Source organism: Oncorhynchus gorbuscha, linkage group LG24 (genome assembly GCF_021184085.1).
Source record: "Oncorhynchus gorbuscha isolate QuinsamMale2020 ecotype Even-year linkage group LG24, OgorEven_v1.0, whole genome shotgun sequence".
NCBI classification, from domain to species: Eukaryota; Metazoa; Chordata; class Actinopteri; order Salmoniformes; family Salmonidae; genus Oncorhynchus; species Oncorhynchus gorbuscha.
Window position 1 is genome coordinate 16,183,325 of NC_060196.1, and position 22,094 is coordinate 16,205,418.

Sequence of the window (22,094 nt, forward strand, 5' to 3'; positions counted from 1 at the left end):
GATGACTAGAAACGATTCGGCTGGCCATTTTATGTGTGGATTAATTGGTGGAGTGGAGGACCTTGTGCATTTCAGGTAAAATTACATTTACATTTACATTTAAGTCATTTAGCAGACGCTCTTATCCAGAGCGACTTACAAATTGGTGCATTCACCTTATGACATCCAGTGGAACAGCCACTTTACAATAGTGCATCTAAATATTTTAAGGGGGGGGGTAAGAAGGATTACTTTATCCTATCCTAGGTATTCCTTAAAGAGGTGGGGTTTCAGGTGTCTCCGGAAGGTGGTGATTGACTCCGCTGTCCTGGCGTCGTGAGGGAGTTTGTTCCACCATTGGGGAGCCAGAGCAGCGAACAATTTTGACTGGGCTGAGCGGGAACTGTACTTCCTCAGTGGTAGGGAGGCGAGCAGGCCAGAGGTGGATGAACGCAGTGCCCTTATTTGGGTGTAGGGCCTGATCAGAGCCTGGAGGTACTGAGGTGCCGTTCCCCTCACAGCTCCGTAGGCAAGCACCATGGTCTTGTAGCGGATGCGAGCTTCAACTGGAAGCCAGTGGAGAGAGCGGAGGAGCGGGGTGACGTGAGAGAACTTGGGAAGGTTGAACACTAGACGGGCTGCGGCGTTCTGGATGAGTTGTAGGGGTTTAATGGCACAGGCAGGGAGCCCAGCCAACAGCGAGTTGCAGTAATCCAGACGGGAGATGACAAGTGCCTGGATTAGGACCTGCGCCGCTTCCTGTGTGAGGCAGGGTCGTACTCTGCGGATGTTGTAGAGCATGAACCTACAGGAACGGGCCACCGCCTTGATGTTAGTTGAGATAACAACTCAATGTTTATCTCCCAGGACAAATTAGCTAGCAACAGCAAGCTAGCTAAATGGGACAAATTAGCTAGCAAGTGCAAGCTAACTAGCTAAATTGCCATATGTTCAATTATTTTCAACCTGTCCCCAAATGAATGTCATTGGTTCAGTTTGAGTTGATATTTTAACCTGCGTGTTGTGATTGAGTTTGATGTTGGGGGACAAAATAAATGTATGTACGATGGCGCACGCGCGCAGACGGTTTGGGTTCCATGTTAGCTATTCATCTGTACATTTGAGGCTTTTTGAGCCTGACAACGAGCCATCCTCAACAAGGTTGGAAAGTGACAGTGAAGATGAGGTGGACATTGAGGAGGTCCAGGGAGAAGACATGGAATCCTGAGAGGAAGACAACCAAAGCTTTAGTTTCTAGATGATCATTTTACAGATCTATGTTGAAAACGTTTTTGGGAGATGCAATGGATCATTCAATATTCCCTTTTCTTTTTCAGTGAAATCATCCCTTGTGAAGAGTGAACTTTTTTAAAGTACAATTCGTATCTAAATAGTTTTTAAAAAATTATATGGAAGAGTTTAATAATTTGCAATTATGTTTGTGTCCATATGATATGGTAAATATATTTAATGCAAAAAAATCTACATTTAAATGGTATTCATTTTCATATATATCTGTTAAATCCCATGGAAAGTTTCCATCTCTGAATATTACCCAAAATGTGCAGCCATACTTATAATCACAAGTGAACACTCCCGTTATTAGGTCAAGTTTATCGACATGAAAATAAAGTTAATCCCAAAAATAATTTAGGCCTATTTTTGATGGGTATTTTATTTTCATGACAGTCTCTTTATCCATGACTGTCAGGTACATGGTTATTCAATTACGCCAATGCCCTAACAGTGGTATACCGTTCACCCAGACCTGGGTTCAAATAGTATTTGTTTTATTTCATATACCCTGTTTAAACTGCCTGAAGTGCCAAGTGCAGTGGGGTTTGCACATCTGTGACTGTTCCATTGGAAAACTCGGGTATGTTTGGAAAGGGGATACATCACCAACGGCAATATGTCAACAAAACTGGAGACACCTGTTGAAGCGAAAGTATATGACCAATTGCAAATACTCTTTGAACCCGGGTCTGTATATGACTATTGCATGTGCTGCAGGCGGGTGGGGGATATTGCAGGCAGTGAGTGTCCTACAGCTTGAGTGTGTTTATGTTTGACTGAGGTAAACACTGCATCGACAGGATCTCCCTGTGGTGTCATTGGCACATCAGATTGCTTCATCGCTGTCCCCTGTTCTGTTTGAAACTGGATGTGTCCACAGTCAGTTATTGAGGAGAATGCTTTAGAAGGGGCTATTTTGTGTCAAGAGAAAGTGTGTGGGTAAACCGTACCGGGGTGCGCGTGGCACGTGTCTATCTACGCTAAAGCAGTACTGTACATCCAAGTGAGTTCTTACTGTGAGAGCAGGCCAGTGGGATGCCAACGATTGCATTCATGTCAAATCAAATCAAATCAAATTTTATTTGTCACATACACATGGTTAGCAGATGTTAATGCGAGTGTAGCGAAATGCTTGTGCTTCTAGTTCCGACAATGCAGTGATAACCAACAAGTAATCTAACTAACAATTCCAAAACTACTGTCTTATACACAGTGTAAGGGGATAAGGAACATGTGCATAAGGATATATGAATGAGTGATGGTACAGAGCAGCATACAGTAGATGGTATCGAGTACAGTATATACATATGAGATGAGTGTGTAGACAAAGTAAACAAAGTGGCATAGTTAAAGTGGCTAGTGATACATGTGTTACATAAGGATGCAGTCGATGATGTAGAGTACAGTATATACATATGCATATGAGATGAATAATGTAGGGTAAGTAACATTATAACATTATATAAGGTAGCATTGTTTAAAGTGGCTAGTGATATATTTACATCATTTCCCATCAATTCCCATTATTAAAATGGCTGGAGTTGGGTCAGTGTCAATGACAGTGTGTCAAAGGAAGTGACACGTGACTGACAAGCTGCTTCACTTCCTTCCCACCCAATTGGCCAATTAAATCTCTCTGGGTGTGTCTTTTATCGTCTCTGACCATGGCCTTCCTGGTGTAATGAGCGTTCTACTCTGGCAGTACTCTTCCCATTCTTCTAGATGATTTTTCCCACTCTTTTTCCAGAAGTGCGCCCTTGGGAATTCCCTTTCATTTAAAAGCATGAAATGGTGTGCATTGGAAGGTGGGAGTTTCCACCATTTTGTTAAATCCATGCAAGAAAGTGCACATTTGTGGAGAATTGGGTTGCAGCCATATAGTGCATTTGTTTCTCCATTGTTACTTAGTCTATAGGGAGCACAACACAACCTCAGATCCAGACCTCCAAATTGTCATTTTTCTTCTTTCAAAAATGTATTAATTGAGCTTACCTGGCAGAAATGTAACTAATAGAGTAGTCCCCCCCAAAAAAATGCAAACCCTGCCCATCTGACACTCCAGGCAAGCTCAGGTGAACACGCCAAAACAATTTGAAAGACAACAAACACTTGTTGAACCCAGGCACTGGTCTAGGGATCGCGGTGTATGAGAACACTTCTGATCTGAGTCAGGATACTTCTGATCTGAGTCAGGATGCGTCTGTGCCCAGGCTATTATGCCTACTACCATACCCGCTTGGTATGTTAATGAGCATTGTAGAGCCTCATGCCTAATCCCCCTCCACTGAATGCCTAAAAGCCCACTCTGCCTAATTCGCTGGGTCTCAGACCTGTAACGCACACGATCAGTGTCTGGAAGACATGTCAATTGAATAGGGAGGCACGCTGAGTGGATTTCTTTGTCCCGGCTCGTCATGCCGATCTATGGCAGCGCCACTAACGCGGCACAAGCTAATCATAACGAAAGCGATTTGTTCAAGGGTAAATAGACATGCCATCACGATGACTATTTCGCTAGGGTGAGGTTAGAGGTCGGCTGTGCTGCCCACATTATTTTCAGAGTCCCACGTCATGAAGATTTTGTCAGCGCTGCAATATGTGAGTTGAAGTTCTCGCAGTGCTTCAGGGGGTTGTGTGTGGAGAGCTGGTCTCTATGGCAGCAGCACACTAATGCTGCTCTCACCTATTAACAGATCCTCATAAGACTTTGTGTAATGTGGCTGAGGATGAGTTTTTTATTTTACCATGTATTTAAATTGGGGCCACCAGTCAATTCCACAATCAATACTGTCAGATCTGATTTAGCTGAAACTCCAACCCACCAGTCTCTCCTTGTTATTCAGTACAAGTACCCCCTACTTGTACAGTATCTGACCTCAACGTCTCACATGCTGGATTTTTTTTTTTAGCCCAGCAGACAATCTGCGCTGAAGCTAAACGTGCTTCACTCATTAGATCAGACGGTACAGGGGACGCCACAATAGTTCCCGAAAAACCAACGAAATGCCATGCAGAATTAATTAGATTAAATTAAGCGAGGGGCATCACTTTCAGGTTAATTGCCTGCGGTTGTGACGTTCACCACAGCGGGCCAACTGCTCGCACTCTGCGTCCGAACTCTAATTGGCAGATGGCTGGGTGGGCTCACTGGACTGTTAAATGCCATTAACATGGACCCTACTGTTGTAGCCTGCTGTTGTTACGCTGACTGCGTGAGATATTCATAGCTAAATGAATGAACTAAAATCGGAAAGGGATCAGATTTGACGTGCTTGGTCTGAAGTTCTTTTGTCCTTTTGGGTGCTGTTTTCATCGACTCTCGTTGTCTGGAATAAGCCAGGTCCCAGCTCTGTTTTGGCCAAATCATATGGTCGTTGTCAACACGGGCCGCGCTAGATTTGGGACGACTTTGACAGGCCCAATTCAGGAATCAAAGGCCTGCAGTGGAAGGGCAGAGAAGAAGAAAAAAAACCGGGTCGAGTGAGGAGACCACAAAGTGAGCAGAATTGTGAGGCTTTGACCGTGGCGGCAGGGGTAAACCAGACACGCACCCCGGGTCGACCCTCTATACTTCATTGTTGGCTACTTAGCGTGGTCGCCCTGAAGATGTAGCGAGCGAGGACGGCGGTAAACCGAAATAAACAGACTAATGGGCCCAATGTTTACCTCTCCGCCCCCGACGTCTATCCATTCAGAATGCAGAGAGAGAGAGGGGGAGCGAGAGCGACGGTGAGGGAGTGATAGAGCGAGGGAATGCGCCTAGGGGAAGGGGGGCAGAGAGACTCTCCGTTCCATACACAAAGAGAATCTGGCAGGAGTTCCCGATTTTATTTATTTTTTCTCTCCACTACTTGCGTCTGTTATAGCGGGCAGTGTCCATCTGGTCTGTGTGTTTCTGGGGGTCACTTAGCTGTTATAAAACTCTTATCCATTGATGTGTATAGGAATAATCGAATTAGCCTGGTAGGCTATTAGTTAAATGGAGCTGCATTCGATAATGCTCGTCTAGTGAAATAGCTTTAACAAAATCATATCTCGTTCTGATCTATAATTGGGGGAGGATGGGATCGAAAGATGTCTCTCGTTCTATATTTTATTGCTAACCAAAAGGTAATAAATAAACTGATAAGCCAATGCACTGAAGGGGAAGGGTAGGGCAAGGAAATGATTCATCTTTCATTCAGCAGCAATTTCCATCCTCGGCAGTCTCTCGACCTTGTTTCACTGAAATGTCAGATGTTTCTAAAAATGAGCTCAAGCCTGTCAGTTGTCCCCTCTAAAACGGCTTGTCCCAAATGGCATCATATTCTCTATATAGTGCACTAATGTTGAACAGGACCCATATATGGTGCCATTTGGGACACAATGCTGTGCTGTCTGTTCTTGTTTCCAGCGTTGGCTCGGCAGCACATTGCCTCAACAAACAGACTCAAACAAGCACATTTTGTGGGCTGAGATGTAGATGTGTTATTTTAGGAAACCTATGAATGCATCAGTGCTTTCTGTGGCTGTATTTCAATTAGCGCTATGCTTTAGCTCAGTGGTCACCAACCGGTCGATCGGGGACTGGTCGATCTCCAAGGCATTCCTAGTCGATCACAAAACATTTGTGTAAAGAAACAACAACGATAAAGCCTTGCCTTCCTGTTTTTTTTGTAAATTGGCTTTGCTTGCGTAGCTGCACTTGATTCAGTGTTCCCATTTGGATCCATTTGATGTCTCCGCTTAACCGGCAGGCCCAGAGAGCAAATCAAGTGCACCTATAGGTCTACAGCTGGCCAATCGGATAGCTCAGATCTTCCAATCTGCACAGTTTTGACTGTAAAAGAAGCCTCGAACGCCTGCGAGTTTAAAAACCCGTTTAAAACCATGACACGAGCGACTCAACGAATACAGCAAGGAGCTGCTGTTTGAGTAAGTTCATGTTTAAGTTGTTATTCAGCACTGTCAACTTTTATAAACCATGAAATGCACGTTCTCCCCAATTCCACTCACGCTACAACCAGCTGCAATGAATGAGCAGGGTTCTGATAAACTCGCATTCTTATTATTATTTATTATTATTATTATTATTAAAGGCTTGTCTTTTTATATATCGAGGAGTATTTCACTTTTTCTGGTCATAGGAGTAACAACATGAATTGGTGCATGAGGCAGAAATAATGCAGTGCGACTTGCATTTCGCCATCAGCTGGAAGACTGTCCCCTTTTCTCAGCGGAGGGAGAGAGAGTGAGAGGCAGCCTCATCACTGCTCACCTCCCTCCCCTCAGACTGACCATCAGATGCATGCAATCAGTCAACATAATATATATATTATTAAGCTCACTCAGATGTGCCTCACATGTAATACAACACTATCTATTACCCGTGTCACATACCTACAATTAAAAAAAAAATGGTCTGAGAAGAACAGCATTGGCAAGGCAATTCAAGCATAGCCAACATGCAGTGATAATGTACTGGGCGGTAGCCTACTGCACAAAGCTGTCTTTAATTGGTTAATGTTGCGCGGGCTTACGTTTTTGTCATGTAAAACAAAAAATGATGTGCGGTAGATTTCAGCTTGCAATTTGACTCGGTGATCTTGACTCGAGTTGGTGGCCATTGCTTTAGTTAGATCTTAACTATATCAAACTCAAATGACTTAATACAATGATTCAGTAGATCAGGGGTCTCCAACAGGTCGATCGCAAGCTACCAGTAGCTCGCCAAACAATTCTGAAAGTACGTGCAATTTTCACGTGTTCTTACTGCAAACTGTCTTGAATCAAATCGCACAAGTATCAGACACTGCAAGCTCCCACCTACTATCTAGTCAACGCAACATTGACATTAATCCCATAACCTGGTTAGACACTATTGGCTTAAAAAGGCATACTTTACACAATATCTGCCACTTAATTCCCAGCAATATTGCCTACTTTTTGTCTGTGTGTTACGGGCGTTTGTATATCACTCCGTGTGTAGCCAATAGGGATGGGTTGTTTTTCGAACAAACTGCTCTTTTTTATACGGCTCTTTTTGGTGAACGTCAAGTCCCATATGTGAAAGATGTTAATTTGACTCTCTGATTTGCATACTTTTACCATTCCTTTTTTGAGCTCGATACATCATCTGCAGATAAAAACATTATCTGAAGATTGTTTCTGCACTGAGGAATTACCATCTAGTGATTGAAGCAATCGACTCAACATCCACTTTCGTTGTTTCGCTATGAACAATTGTAATGTTGAGTAAAAATGTAAAATGTAAAACAAGGGAAAAAACATAATTTGGGGAAAAAATATATATAATTTGGGGGAAAAATCAGATTATTTTTTATATTTTTTACTAACCATTATTTTACAAGGTATAAAGAAAGAACACGTACTGTAAGAGAGACAGGCAGTAGTCGTGCACTAAGGAGCTGGGGAAGAGTTGCAGAGGAGAAGAATGGGCCTATTTGAAGCTAGAAAAAAAGAATAGCTCGGCTATGTTACATTTTTTTAAAGTAGCTCATGCTAGATGCAGTAGATGCTCGCTCACTTGTTTTTTAGTTTTTGCAATAGCATTGTGCACCATTACATTCCAAGGCAAAAAAAAGTGTTGTCTATATAAGTACTGAAAATAATGTCAACTCTCTTTCGCTATTTCTTTCAGGGCCAAAGGTAATGGTGAGGCAGAAGTAACGGTGACAAGAGGAACAAAACGACAACCTAAGAAGATTCTGAATCTGTGTGTGTGTGTCAGACTTCCAGTATGTGTGATGGCGTGAATGGCCTTTGGTCGTCTTCTCGCCTCCCTCAGACATCCCTCTTCCTTCTCGCCCTCATCTAACTCCCACCGCCACCCTCATCTCACCGCCCCCATTTTTGTACCATGAGAGGATCCGCCCAGTACTCGGTGAGTAGTAAGCCCGCGGCGTATCGGCGCCGCTGAGTGCTGTGCCGCGTGAGGGCCCCCCCGGCCTCTCGCGGAATGGCTTCTCTGGACCTGCCCTACCGCTGTCCTCGTTGCGGGGAGCACAAGCGCTTCCGGTCGCTGTCCTCCCTCCGCGCTCATCTGGAGTACAACCATACCTACGAGACGCTCTACGTGCTCTCCAAGTCCAACAGCGTGTGCGACGCAGCAGCCCTACTCCCCCTGGTGGCCGACGGAGACCTTCTCCTCGCTCCTTCTGTCCCCGGCATTAACCGCAGCAACAACATTAACGACCCCTTCGACGGTCTTCAACTCCGGCCTTCTGCCTTCAGGGACTTCAAGGAGCGCCGCTTCCCGTGCCGCGAGCTTCCCTGCCCGGACGACCTCGGCGGTTTATCCACAAATTCCAACGCCGCGGCTCGCTACATCCCCAATGTAGAGTTCCCCCTGGGGGAGATCTTTGTGAAGAAAGCCATGAGCGCAGCCGGGGACCCCCGCGGTTCCCACGGCAACCAAAGCACGGCCGTGGCAGTGGCGGCGAATGTGGCTGCGAGCGCGGTGGAGGCAGCCTATGAGGAGGGCTTGGCCAGGCTGAAGGCGAGAGCCTTTGAGCGTCTGGAGCTGGACGAGAGGCTGGAGAAACTCTCAGAGGAGGTAATGGTAATCATCTTATTTATTTATTTCAGTGTTTCCCAAACCACTCCTTTAGTGCCCCGAGCCATTCCATTTATTCAATGCATACCAGTACTACCACACCTAATCACCAAGCCCACGAAGCTCATTAATTCAATCAGGCTAGTTCTGGAATACTAATGTGGAACTGCTGAGAATACTCCAAGAAGAGGTTTGGGGAACACCTGATTTAATTTAATTTCTTCCCAACACTACCCCTCTTTGGAAGAGAAAAGTAAAACATATATTTTTGTATTTTCTCCCCTTTTTTCCAGAATAAATAAAAAAAATCTTTATTTTTATATATATATATATATATATATATATTTTTTTTTACATATGTTCCAAGACACTCAAATGAAACAGTACTTCCCATCACCACGACTGGACTGGAACCAAAATCCCTCCTCCATTGCAGGTGGAGCAGAAGATAGCTGTACGCGTGGGCCGGCTGCAGGCGGAGCTGGAGAGGAAGAGCGGCGAGCTGGAGCGGGCCAAGCATGAGAGCGAGCGGCTGGGCCAGGAGAAACAGGACCTGGAGGACAAGGCGTCGGAGCTCTCCCGCCAGGTGGACGTTTCGGTAGAGATGCTGGCCAACCTCAAGCAGGACCTGGTCAGCAAGGAGGAGGAGCTTACACACAAACAACAGTGAGTCACACAATATGGCGTTTTGACCTTTAGTCTATAGGCTTAGTGGAGCTGTACTGTTACTACCAGTAGGATAGGGGTTCTGCCAATCTGGCCATGCATGTATTTATACAAGTGGGTAAGGCAGAAAAGTTTGCTGTTACTCAGTTCGAATGTGCATCGGCGGTTCATCTTTTTTTCTCCCTGCCCTCGGCCTGCTTGTTAGATATTATGCCTATTGATAGCTTGCAAACTAACCAACGTCCTCACCATTTGAGTTAAGATGTTTTGTAGTAGGAAAACAGGATGCAGCAGTGATCTAAATGATCAGACCGAAACATGCGAGTGAAGCAAGTGGACTGAGAAATACAGCTTCGCTCTATCCAATCGGCGAAGGAGGGTAAACGTACAGCCCGCCCTTCCCTTTACAGACAGGCTAACTAGCCAGTTGAGTTCATAGGGCCATCTAGCACCTTGCACTTGATTGAAAGTTGCACGCTGCCAACCGATAAATATTTTTGAAAGAGAAATTCTCGGATTAGAATCGTAGGAAAATGGCCTAATCTGTAAATAAAATACTTGTTTTGTCCGACTACTCGACACACCCCTACAGTATGAGCTCGCCCACAAACAGCAGTGAGTCTGATAATAGCGCCTACTGTAAACCTTTGATGTATTTACTACTATATTTACTACTGTAGCTCTTTACTGTTGCAAGTGAGTCAGACAATATTCTCTACAGGTTTAGCTTAACAGTATATTCTTAGTGGCTGTGATATCCCTGTGTGAGTTTGTTTATCTTGGACCCTTGTGGATAAGTGAGTCAATATACAGAAGCTGTTAGTGCCACGGACCGAGAACGTTTGGACCCTGGTTTTCCCTGCCAAACAGTCAGGAGGCATCACATTGTTTGACTTTGTGATGTTTGTGTCCGTAACTCTGTGTGTGTGAATGTGTGTTTGCCTGGACCCTTGTGGATAACTCACAGCTGATGACGGCTGCTGGGTGCTTTGGTCTCTCTCCCTGTTCACACAGTTGTCCAGAGCTGTGTCAGTGTTACTGACGCACTGGCTGAACTCCGAGGGTAAACAGAACAGTGACCCTGACATGGATGGTATGACGCTCTCTTACGCTCCTTTCTCTCCCGATGGTGCGATTCTCTCTCTCTCTCGATGGTGCGATTCTCTCTCGATGGTGCGATTTTCTCTCTCTCTCTCTCTCTCTCTCTCTCTCTCTCTCTCGATGGTGCGATTCTCACACTCTCTCCCTCTCTCTCTCTCGATGGTGCGATTCTCTCTCTCGATGGTGCGATTCTCTGTGGACGTCCGGTTCCTCCAGATGTGGCCTTGCTGCCGTCTCCATAACTCTCTGTGCCTGGAGCATGCCTATTGGCCGCGGTCTCCATGTCACTCAGTGCTTCAGCATGCTCATTGGCCAGTCAGGCTGAAGTGCGGCTTGGACAGCAACATCTGGCCATTAGGAGACAATTTGGACCAGTATCACAAAGGCTCAAACCACCTGGCCTACTGTGTTTGGGGTAGCTTCAACAAGGCATAGTCGTTACACTTAATTCGTTCAGGGTGAACGGGGAACGTGAGCATAGCTGACACACTTTATTGTGGTGGGTCAGTTTAGGGTTTGTTTCATGCGAGTAAGATCGTCTCACTTCGATGGATTACGTCTTCAGTCATCGGATGGTTCTGTAATGATTTACAGTTTATAAAACATACAAATTAGCTTGTTAAACCAAGATTGAAAGCGGGCTATTGTTTTTACAGAAATATATATTGTGTGTCTAGTCAGCAGGAAGCAGATTGTGCAGTCATCCTTTCTACCTGTTCTAGATTAGGCTGAAACTGTTTATCAAAGTGCAGCTGCCTCTACTTTAAACCCCCCCCCCCCTGTTTCTCATAGCGCCCTTTGCTTTATCACAGGAAATAGTTTTATTACTCATCACTGTGTTCTTTACCAAAAGGTTGTCCGGACCTCTTTTGAAGTCAAGTAGATCACGTCATTGCGCTCTTTTTTTTTTTCTTCTTTTTTTTTTTCTTTTTTTGCGAAGCCCTGCTCCGCAAGCTTCCGACTTACCTAACTTCACTGTCAAGATTTGAAATGACAAGTTAACCGACCCTGTGAACAGGTTTGATAACTCTGGAGACTCCTTTGGTCTCTACAGTTAGGGTGAGTCAGCCATTTTCGTTTTCTTCCTCCACATGTTTGGAATGGTCTCCAAAATACATTTTGAGTCGGTACTTTAGTGTCCCTTGGGCAGTTTGGGCAGTGAACAGAGGATTCTTATCATGAAGAATGTTTTTGTTGACTGTTTTGTGTACATTTAGTTTTGTCTGTTCAATATATGTTCAGCTTTTATTTTTATTTGTTTTATATTGTATTTGATTGTTGATGTGTTTTATGAAATTGTATATGCAGGGCTTCGTTGTAAGAGACACCAGTCTCAATGGTGACTCCCTGATTTGAAATGAAAATGATTGGCATTGTAAGTTCAGCTCAGCGAGCATTAATGATGCATTGGAACGTTAATAGAAGAGGCACAGAGAGCATCATTGCACAGTGTAGGATGTTAAAGCAACCCCTTCCTCTTTCTGTCTGCCTATACCTCCTCCCTCTCTCTAACTCAGCAGTCAGTCTGCTAATCAGGGCTAGACAATAGGTCGGCTGTCTGCAGACAGACAGACGGATAGATACTCTCCAGAGCAAGGCCTGGGAGGTCATCATGGCCACATTACTGCCATCGCACCGGACATAACAATGCACACAGCGCACGCACAGTTTCAATGTGGGGAACAAACAATTGATTCCCATTCAATGTCCTATTTTCCCTAAACCTAAAATAGCCTTTTTCCTTGTGGGTACTGGTGAAATGTCTCCACTTGCAATTTTCCTTATTTTACTATCCTTGTGAGGACTTCTGGTCCCAAACACACACACGTGAGGACTTCTGGTCCCAAACACACACACATGTGAGGACTTCTGGTCCCAAACACACACACATGTGAGGACTTCTGGTCCCAAACACACACACACGTGAGGACTTCTGGTCCCAAACACACACACACGTGAGGACTTCTGGTCCCAAACACACACACACGTGAGGACTTCTGGTCCCCACAAGAAAAGTAAACACACACACATATATATACACACACACACACACACACACACACACACACACACACACACACACACACACACACACACACACACACACACACACACACACACACACACACACACACACACACACACACACACACACACACACACACACACACACACACACACACACACACACACGTGAGGACTTCTGGCCCCCACAAGGATAGTAAAACCAAACACACACACAGACACACACAGCCTGCCAGTGTCTGTATATGAGAGCGGAGGCCCAAGGCCAACATCTCAGGTATTATGAGATGGGACTATCCCAGCACAGTGGTAATATCACTCCATTTTGAAAAGTTTTACAAAAGTTTTTAATATATATTTTTTTAGCTTGGTTTATCTTGGTTGATATACATTCTCTTTTTATAGCTCTTGTTGTTTCAGCCTCCTTATTTTGATGGATGCTTTAACTTGCTTTGGGTAAAGTTTGTCTGCCAAATGACTGTTGTCATTGTAAGAGTGATGAATATCCTGTCGCTAAGGCACCCTCTATGAAGGTCATAGACCCAACTACCATTTGTCTGAGTTGTTTTGACTTTCTCCGTTATGCCAAAGACATTGGATGTGTACCTAATGGCACCCTATTCCCTATGCACTGAACTACTTTTGACAAGGGCCCTATGGTCCATGTTGGAAAGTAGTGTACTACATCGGGACTAGGGTGCCATTTGGGATGCGACCCATTGGCTCTCCTTGCGTGGAAGAAAAGCTGGCAACTCAACAGTAAGGTCTTTCTGACACTGAAATGTAGGCTAGCTGCAGAGATGGAAAAAGTGCATCACAGACTGAATGTTCAGGGTAAGCCGCAAAAGATGACTCAGCGGTGTGGTTGACGATGGCTAAAAGATGGCCGCTGCGTCTTCTCAGCATGATGGGAGATATACAAGTTGTCGTATTAAATGATAATTTTATGATATTTTTGAACCGTCTAGTGTCTTGAAAATTTGGTTTAACTCGTTTTCTACATAAAATGATAACTATATGGGCCTAATATAAGCATTATTATTGTTATTAGATGTCCTTGTCAAGGGAAGGTATAATTTTCTAGCAACCACGATTGCAATCGTTGTTGTATTCAATCAGAACTCAACCATTTATAGAATAGGCAAGCGGAGAAAGTCAACCTCTTTCCTTCAGTCAGCCACTACAGTCCTAAATAGGGTCTTTTAGACTAATTTGCGATAACATAAATCATTTCAGGGTTACGCAACTAAAGTGTTGCCTCAGGATACAAATGTAATGTGATATGTAGTTAAGCTGAGCCTTCCCAGTAATTTCAATGTTTCATCACGTGTGTGTGCTCGCTAATAGACTCTCAGATCGGAATTGAAAACCTAGGCATAATTTGTCTCTTCTCAAGATGCTCCTTGCTATTTTATTTATATATGTATATAAAAAGGAAACGTTCCTTTTTCAGGACCCTGTCTTTCAAAGATAATTGTTAAAAATCCAAATAACTTCACAGGTCTTCATTGTAAAGGGTTTAAACGCTGTTTCCCATGCTTGTTCAATTAACCATAAACAATTAATGTGCACCTGTGGAACGGTCGTTAAGACACTAACAGCTTACAGACGGTAGGCAATTAAGGTCATAGCTATGAAAACTGAGGACACTAAAGAGGCCTTTCTACTGACTCTGAAAAACACCAAAAGAAAGATGCCCAGGTTCTCTGCTCATCTGCGTGAACGTGCCTTAGGCATGCTGCAAGGAGGTATGAGGACTGCAGATGAGGCCAGGGCAATAAATTGCAATGTCCGTACTGTGAGACGCCTAAGACGGCGCTAGTGGGAGACAGGATGGACAGCTGATCGTCCTCGCAGTGGCAGACCACGTGGAACCTAGAGGCGAAAGAAAGGCACACCTATTTAGACACGTGTCTGTAATCATGGCCAGGTGTGACCTGATATCATAGGTTAATTCTCAAATTAAAATAGCATACAAAAAATATAAATGGATAGGGTACGATCATAGATACAATTTGACTACATAAGCCTACAAACATTTACAATAGCAAAATCACAAGAATGGCTTCAGATCAAAGTCTATGTTGAGACCGAAGGGAGCCGAAGGGTCTTTAAGTTAAAGATCCAGGCAGCCTCTTGATATTAACAACAAATTGTCGAGGTCACCCCCTCGAGGGTGACATGTTCGATGCCAATATAACATAGACGAAATCGAGTGGTTTTCTTCCAAAAAGTGGGCCGCAACTGGGTATGTCGAGTTTTTGCACCTAATGGTGCAACGATGCTCTGGGACTTACTTCGCACTTTGTTTTACCCACACAATTCTTACCACAAGGACAAGTTATAAGATAAATAACTGCCTTAGTGGAGCACGTAATAACACTTTCGATTGGGGTCGATTTCCCTGTTTGTGGGTGTTTGAAGGATCTACATTTATAAGTGCTATTGCTTTGAGCACAGCTTGTAGATTCCATCCAGTAGGGGTGCAAATACACATTGTGCAGGGATATCTTGGGGTGGTAAATCAGAGTTGACCAGTTGATCTCTGAGGTTTCTGCCCCGCGAGAATATGACCAAGGGAAGGTCCGAAAACACATTAATGATACGATCATCGAATCTTAGAATGTGCCAATGTTTGAACGATTCCCTTAAAAGACCGCGTGTAACAACACCTGCACAGGATCGGTACGGCCGAACATCACACCTATATCGGTACGGCCGAACATCACACCAAATATTTACAAATGTTAAGTTTGCTGAAATTAAACGCAGTTGACAGTGAGAGGACGTTTTTTTTCTTCTGCTGAGTTTATATTAGATGACTTATTCAGGTTTACTGGATTGGCAACTCGTTAACCAAACACATTGTGCCAGGAAATCAGGAAGAGGGATGTTCTTTTTCTAACCCACTTTGATCTTATCAGGTAAAAGACAGCAGATTGCCCAAGTCATTTGCATTGTTGTTGTTGTTGTTGTTGTAGATAGAAAAATTGATGATCAATTCAAGTAGGCTAAACCTATTGCTGTTACATTGAACTGGGTGAATGGAATGTGAATGACAGCCATCCATTATGCTGTAATAGAAATAAGGCCGCTCTCATGAAAAAACCCCCAACTATCTTCATCTTAAATAGCACTGACCATGTGGGGCGATGGGTAGCCTAGTGATTAGAGCTTTGGGCCAGTAACCGAACGGTTGCTAGATCGAATCCCCAAGCTGACAAGGTAAAAATCTGTTCTGCCCCTGAACAAGGCAGTTAATCCACTGTTCCTAGGCCGTCATTGTAAATAAGAATTTGTTCTTAACTGACTTGACTAGTTAAATAAATAAAATGACTGATCTGGAAAATAAAAATAATAATAAAAACACTGGAAAAATGATCAGTTTCTCTGGTTGTACTATTTATAGGTATGTTTAAAACAAAATGTTAATTTACCCATTCTATAAACTACTGGCACTATTTCTCCCAAATTCCAAATAAAAATATTGTCATTTAGAGCATTTATTTGCAGGAAATGATGACTGGTCAAAATAACAAAAAGGTGCAGTGTTGTTAGACCTTGAATATTGCAAAGAAAATAAGTACATATTAATTTTTAAACAACACAATACTTATGTTTTATCTTAGGAAGACTTCAGAAAACAATATTTGGGTGGAATAACCCTGATTTATCAATCTCAGCTTTCATGCGTCTTGGCATGCTCTCTCCACCAGTCTTTCACATTGATGTTGGGTGACTTTCATGCCATCCTGGCGGAAAACTTCAAGCAGCTCGGCTTTGACCATCCATCCTCCTCTAGATCAAATTCGAGGTTTTGAATTGGGGTTCAAGTCTGGAGATTGGTCTGGCCATGACAGGGTCTTGATCTAGTGGTCCTCCATTCACACCTTGATTGACCTGACCGTGTGGCATGGAGCATTGTCCTGCTGGGGGAAAAAAACAATCCTCAGAGTTGGGGAACATCGTCAGAGCAGAAGGAAGTAAGTTTTCTTCCAGGACGACCTTGTACGTGGCTTGATTCATGCGTCCTTCACAAAGACATATCTGCCCGACTCCAGTCTTTCTGTAGCACCCCCAGATCATCACCGATCCTCCACCAAATTTCACTGTGTTTGCGAGACACTGTGGCTTGTAGGCCTCCAGGTCTCGCACCCACTGTGAAATTTGGTGGATATGAATTTATTTTCTTTGCATTATTAGAGATCTGATCTTTTTTGTTATTTTGACCAGTTGTCATTTTCTCTAAATGACCATTTTTATTTGGAATGTGGGAGAAATGTTGTCAGTTTATAGAATAAAACTAACATTTTCATTTTACCCAAACACGTAACTATAAATAGTAAAACCAGAGAACATTTTGTATGCATACATACATGGTCAGCGCTACTGTCCCTGTGATTTATGCCCCACACCTAGCCAGGGTGGGCTGAGTGAATGACCGAGCCCCTAGTGAGAACATCAAAAGGCCACTCTCAGTGCGGCGCAATTTCAGTACCATATTTCATCTAACGTATTCCATGCTCATTCCCTTAAGAGGGAGGGTGGGAGGGAGGAGGGCGGCTTACAATGTCTCTCCGATGTGACGCTACTGTGGAAACAGGTTCGTTCTGCGCCAAGCGAGGCAGCATTCCCAGAATGCAAAGCGTTACTGTCCGGGTAGGGAGGAGCCAGTGTCTTAGAGCAGTGGGTTCACACACATGCACGTGCATACACACACACACACACACCAATGAGAGACACACACACCAATGAGAGAGACTCACACTCAACTGACGGGAGATGAAAAGCTTTTCTTAATTAATGATATGGAAAAAAGGTTGACATTTTAAAGTGGTGTGTAAATAGAATCTATGCTATGTGACTGTAGAATGAATACTTTACATCTTATAGTACCGCATTGCACGCATGATAGAACAGCAAAGAATGTACTTCCATTTTGCTATACCACAATGCTGGATGCTTCTCTCTTCCGTAACACATGCACTGGTACGATCAGTGGCGTTGTTTCACCTTAAGCGCCTAGTCCAAAAATTGGATGTTCCAATCCTAGATTGCCCCTTTTAACAGACTCCTTTTTTAAAGGTGAATAATTTAAACCTCAACCCGAAGGCACTGACACAAAATGAAGTCACTTTATGAGAAATGCATGTTACAGCCCTGAGCATAGATATGGTGAAAGCCAGGAAGTTAGGGGATTGATAATGAACCCCCGGCCCGAGTTTAGATGATGGAGGGTTTGATTTGCAGGTCCTTGGCTTCGGGGAGAGGTGAGTGAGTGGGGCATAGAAACCAATTGTAGAGAGCGCGAGCAAGAGGACAGGCGCAATGGAGAGACTTACGACACACCTCTCCAATTAGGTTGACCGTGTCGGAATGACTTTAGCTCAAGTCTTGGTTCTAGGTGTTGATGTGAGCTTGCAAGATGGCATATGTGAATACTGCCATCACCAGGTGATTAAGATCAGGTCTTCCCCTTCTCCCCCCATGTTTCAGAATCAGAAGAGGAAACTCAAACCAGATGAATACATTGATATCCCCTCTTCTTCAGCCTTATTAGCATGATCCGATAAGACCATAAAATAACCATTAGACCAAGGCTTCAAACAGAAGCAGAGAAGGAAGTCCCGCTATCCCTTAGCCATTATTTAGCATTCGAGAATATAACGAATCTGTAGAAAGGAGAGTCTTGATTTTTGTTATTGACTCATTTGACAGAATTGTCAAAGCATTCTATTGACTAGGGCTGTGATGATACCAATATAGGAAAAAAGATTCCCATGGCAAAAATGAAAACACCAAGCAGACAGAACTCTCTCTAGTCCTTAAAAAAATGATATATACATGTATATGTATATAAATTATGTGTTGCTATAGATTGGATAATAAATGGATAAATCTGACTCGGAATGACAATGTTTGTTAGGAACTGTTTTCCTAAAGAAGTTTCCTTGCCACGTACTAACGAGTATCACGATACTGGTATTGTCCCGGTCCTACTATTGACCGTAGGATGACATTCTATATGACAAAACGCACCGCATAGACTCACGTCTGAAGGCAGCAGGTGTTAGCGATAACCTGCGGGGTGTCGACATACGGTGACGATTCTATATGTTGTATCGACGGGAAATGTATAGAAAATGATGGCCGACATTTCTACTCAGAGGTGATAGGACATCTAACCGTTGCTTTTAACCATTTGTGGGCACGATGTGCTTTGTCCTTTGGGATTGGTAGGCTACATAAAAATGAAAAAAAAATATGCACTCAATCCAATTGTAGAGCACCGGGACCTGGATTAGGGTTTCTTGGAAATCAAGAACCTCAGGGAGAGAAGGCTTTGAAAACAGGTCGATGAGCTTCATCATGATCAAGGCATACTCATTTTTTTTTCTTTTTTTTTTTCTGTCCTTCGTTGCTACCTGGGTCTCGTGCACCCTCTATTCTCTAGCTCGTCTCCTCCTACATCTGTCGCTCACTGTCTCTTTCGCTGCCTCTCCTTTATTCTAGTGCTCTCTTCTCACCTCACCCTCGACAGGCTGCTGCTTCTCTCTTTCTTTGTCTCCCTCCTTCCCTCTGTACCACATGTTCTCTCTCACGGTTCAGTATTATTTTATAGATCATGTGTACAAGTGTGTGTGTGTGTGTGTGTGTGTGTGTGGTGTGTGTGTGTGTGTGTGTGTGTGTAAGCATTTGTTCCATGCATATGCGTGTGTGTACGTAAAACAAACACATCTACTTAGTCCCATCCAGGTGACTAAGTAGAATCCGTAATAAGCGCTTGTCACTTGGCTGAGCGACACAAAGCAACTATTTATAAAAGGTATTTTCTATCTGTCTGTCATGCATGGCTTTTAATGAATTATTTCACTCCATGAATATTAATGCTGTATAATATTGAATTAATAACCGGTGATCATGACAACTATGAAAGACTGACTGACCAGTGGTGATAATTAGCATATGAACAGGACCACTTTAGAAGATCATGTCTGTGTCCTAAGTGGCACCCTATTGAGGGCACTATATTTGACCAGGGTTCTTAGGGGTCTGGTCAAAAGTAGTGCAATATATAGGGAATAGGATGCCATTTGGAATGCCGACCGTGTCTTATTCATCGTGGCTGTTGTGGCTTATTGGACCCTTGGGTGTACAGAGCGAGTCAGGGTCTGCGTCCCAAATGGCACCCTAATCCCTATGCAGACCCCCAAGGGTCTTATTTAAAAAAAATGGTGCACTAAATAAGGAATAGTGTGTAATTTGGGACATGGCCCCTCTGTCTGTCTCATCTCAAGTGACGGTGGCTGGCTGTAAGCTAGTGTGACTATTCATTAGCCCCTCTTATCATGGTCATTAGCCCTAGATGGATAGATACTAGATCCTGTTCATGTATATTTCCCCTATCTTTATATCCATGAACAGCAGTGGTTTAGATCATTATCGTTTGCCGACTATTACATTTCTATCTGCTTTCATGCCTTTGTCCTTCTTGGCCCTCCCTTCTTCCTCGGGATCATTATTCTTCAGTCAGCATGACACTCTTTTCATGTCACAACGTCAGAGCATACCGTGATCTCCTTTAGAAAGCACTGTTGAAATATGCTCCCTGGAATATCCTTTTGCCTTTCACTCCATTGTGTGTTAGCATGATGATTAGCATTTCCCAATAGAATGCGCTGCTGTCCATGCTAGCATCGTTGGCTAATATGCTAATGCTACAATTCAGGCTAATTGCCTTCTGTAGGTCAGCAAAGGGAATGATTAGCATTCAGTGAGCCGCATTGTAATAAGCATAGGTGGTAACAGTTTAGGGTGCCTGGCTTGGCACCTGCTGGACACCCATCCACTTAACCGGAGGTGATTTAGCAGCGGATTTATGAGCAAAGTCTAATTCTCATTAGTCCCGGCCTTCCTGGTCCTCTGCTCACCTCATTGATTACCAAAACATTCATTTACATCCTATGATTACTAATTAGGCATTTGTACCCTGTCTGAAATCGTCCTGTTAGTAGCATATGGGGGTGTGCGACACGTCCTCCTCAGCCTTGTGTCGCCCATTGCGCTACTGAACAGCTAGCTTTTCGTGTAGCGCCTAATGGTAAGACGCTTCAGGAGGGAGGTCACGTGCGCTAGCAGGGCAGAGGTCCTGGGTTTGAGCCTCGGTGTGAGCCGAATTGGGAGGAAGTGGTACTCGCTAAGAAGCATTGTGACGTCCTTTACATTAGCATGTGACATACTCCTACTCGATCCTTTCCGATACATTTCATTTTTCATCTTGGTCCCTGCAATGCTAAACACATAGTAGTTCAATAGATACACTGAGTGTGTAGAACATTAGGAATATTGAGTTGCACCCCCCTTTGCCCTCAGAACAGCCTCAATTTGTCGGGGCATGGACTCTTCAAGGTGTCAAGCGTGCCATAGCGATGTCGGCCCATGTTGACTCCAATGCGTCCCACAGTTGTGTCAAATTGGCTGGGTGTCCTTTGGGTGGTGGACCATTCTTGATGCCCACAGGAAACTGTTGAGTGTGAAAAACCCAGTAGATTTTCAGTTCGACACACTTAAACCGGTGTGCCCTGGCACCTACCACCATACCCCGTTCAAGGGCACTTAAATATTTTGTTTCGCTCATTCACCCTATAAATGGCACAAATACAGTGCCTTGCGAAAGTATTCGGCCCCCTTGAACTTTGCGACCTTTTGCCACATTTCAGGCTTCAAACATAAAGATATAAAACTGTATTTTTTTGTGAAGAATCAACAACAAGTGGGACACAATCATGAAGTGGAACGACATTTATTGGATATTTCAAACTTTTTTAACAAGTCAAAAACTGAAAAATTGGGCGTGCAAAATTATTCAGCCCCTTTAAGTTAATACTTTGTAGCGCCACCTTTTGCTGCGATTACAGCTGTAAGTCGCTTGGGGTATGTCTCTATCAGATTTGCACATCGAGAGACTGAAATTTTAGGAAGACTCTTCGTGGTTCAATGCTGCAGAAATGTTTTGGTACTCTTCCCCAGATCTGTGCCTTCGACACAATCATGTCTCTGAGCTCTACGGACAATTATTTTGGCCTCATGGCTTGCTTTTCGCTGTGACATGCACTGACAACTATGGGACCTTTTTATATAGACATAAACCTGTCTTTCCAAATCATGTCCATTCAATTGAATTTACCACATGTGGACTCCAAGTTGTAGAAACATATCAAGGATGATCAATGGAAACCGGATGCACTGGAGGTCAATTCAATTTCGAGTGTCACCGCAAAGGATCTGAGAACTTTAGTAAATCATTTTTTTTCTGTTTTTATTTTAAATACAAACTGTTTTCTTTGTCATTATGGTATTTTGTGTAGATTTCAGATTGTTTTATTATTTAAATCCATTTGATAATAAGGCCGTAATGTAACAAAATGGAAAAGGTCAAGGGGTCTGAATACTTTCCGAAGGCACTGTATAT

The 22,094-nt window shown here is 43.6% G+C and overlaps 1 protein-coding gene across 1 annotated transcript in view; it reads left to right on the forward strand.

The window, feature by feature from the left end:
- The window catches only part of LOC124012026 (F-box only protein 41-like), a 91,057-nt gene that overhangs the window by 18,623 nt on the left and 50,340 nt on the right, over positions 1–22,094 (forward strand). The window contains exons 2-3 of the mRNA XM_046325372.1: positions 7,916–8,830; positions 9,267–9,496. Of these exons, the coding sequence (XP_046181328.1) occupies positions 8,234–8,830; positions 9,267–9,496 (827 nt within the window). The 5' untranslated portion in view covers positions 7,916–8,233. The remainder of the gene's footprint in view (positions 1–7,915; positions 8,831–9,266; positions 9,497–22,094) is intronic.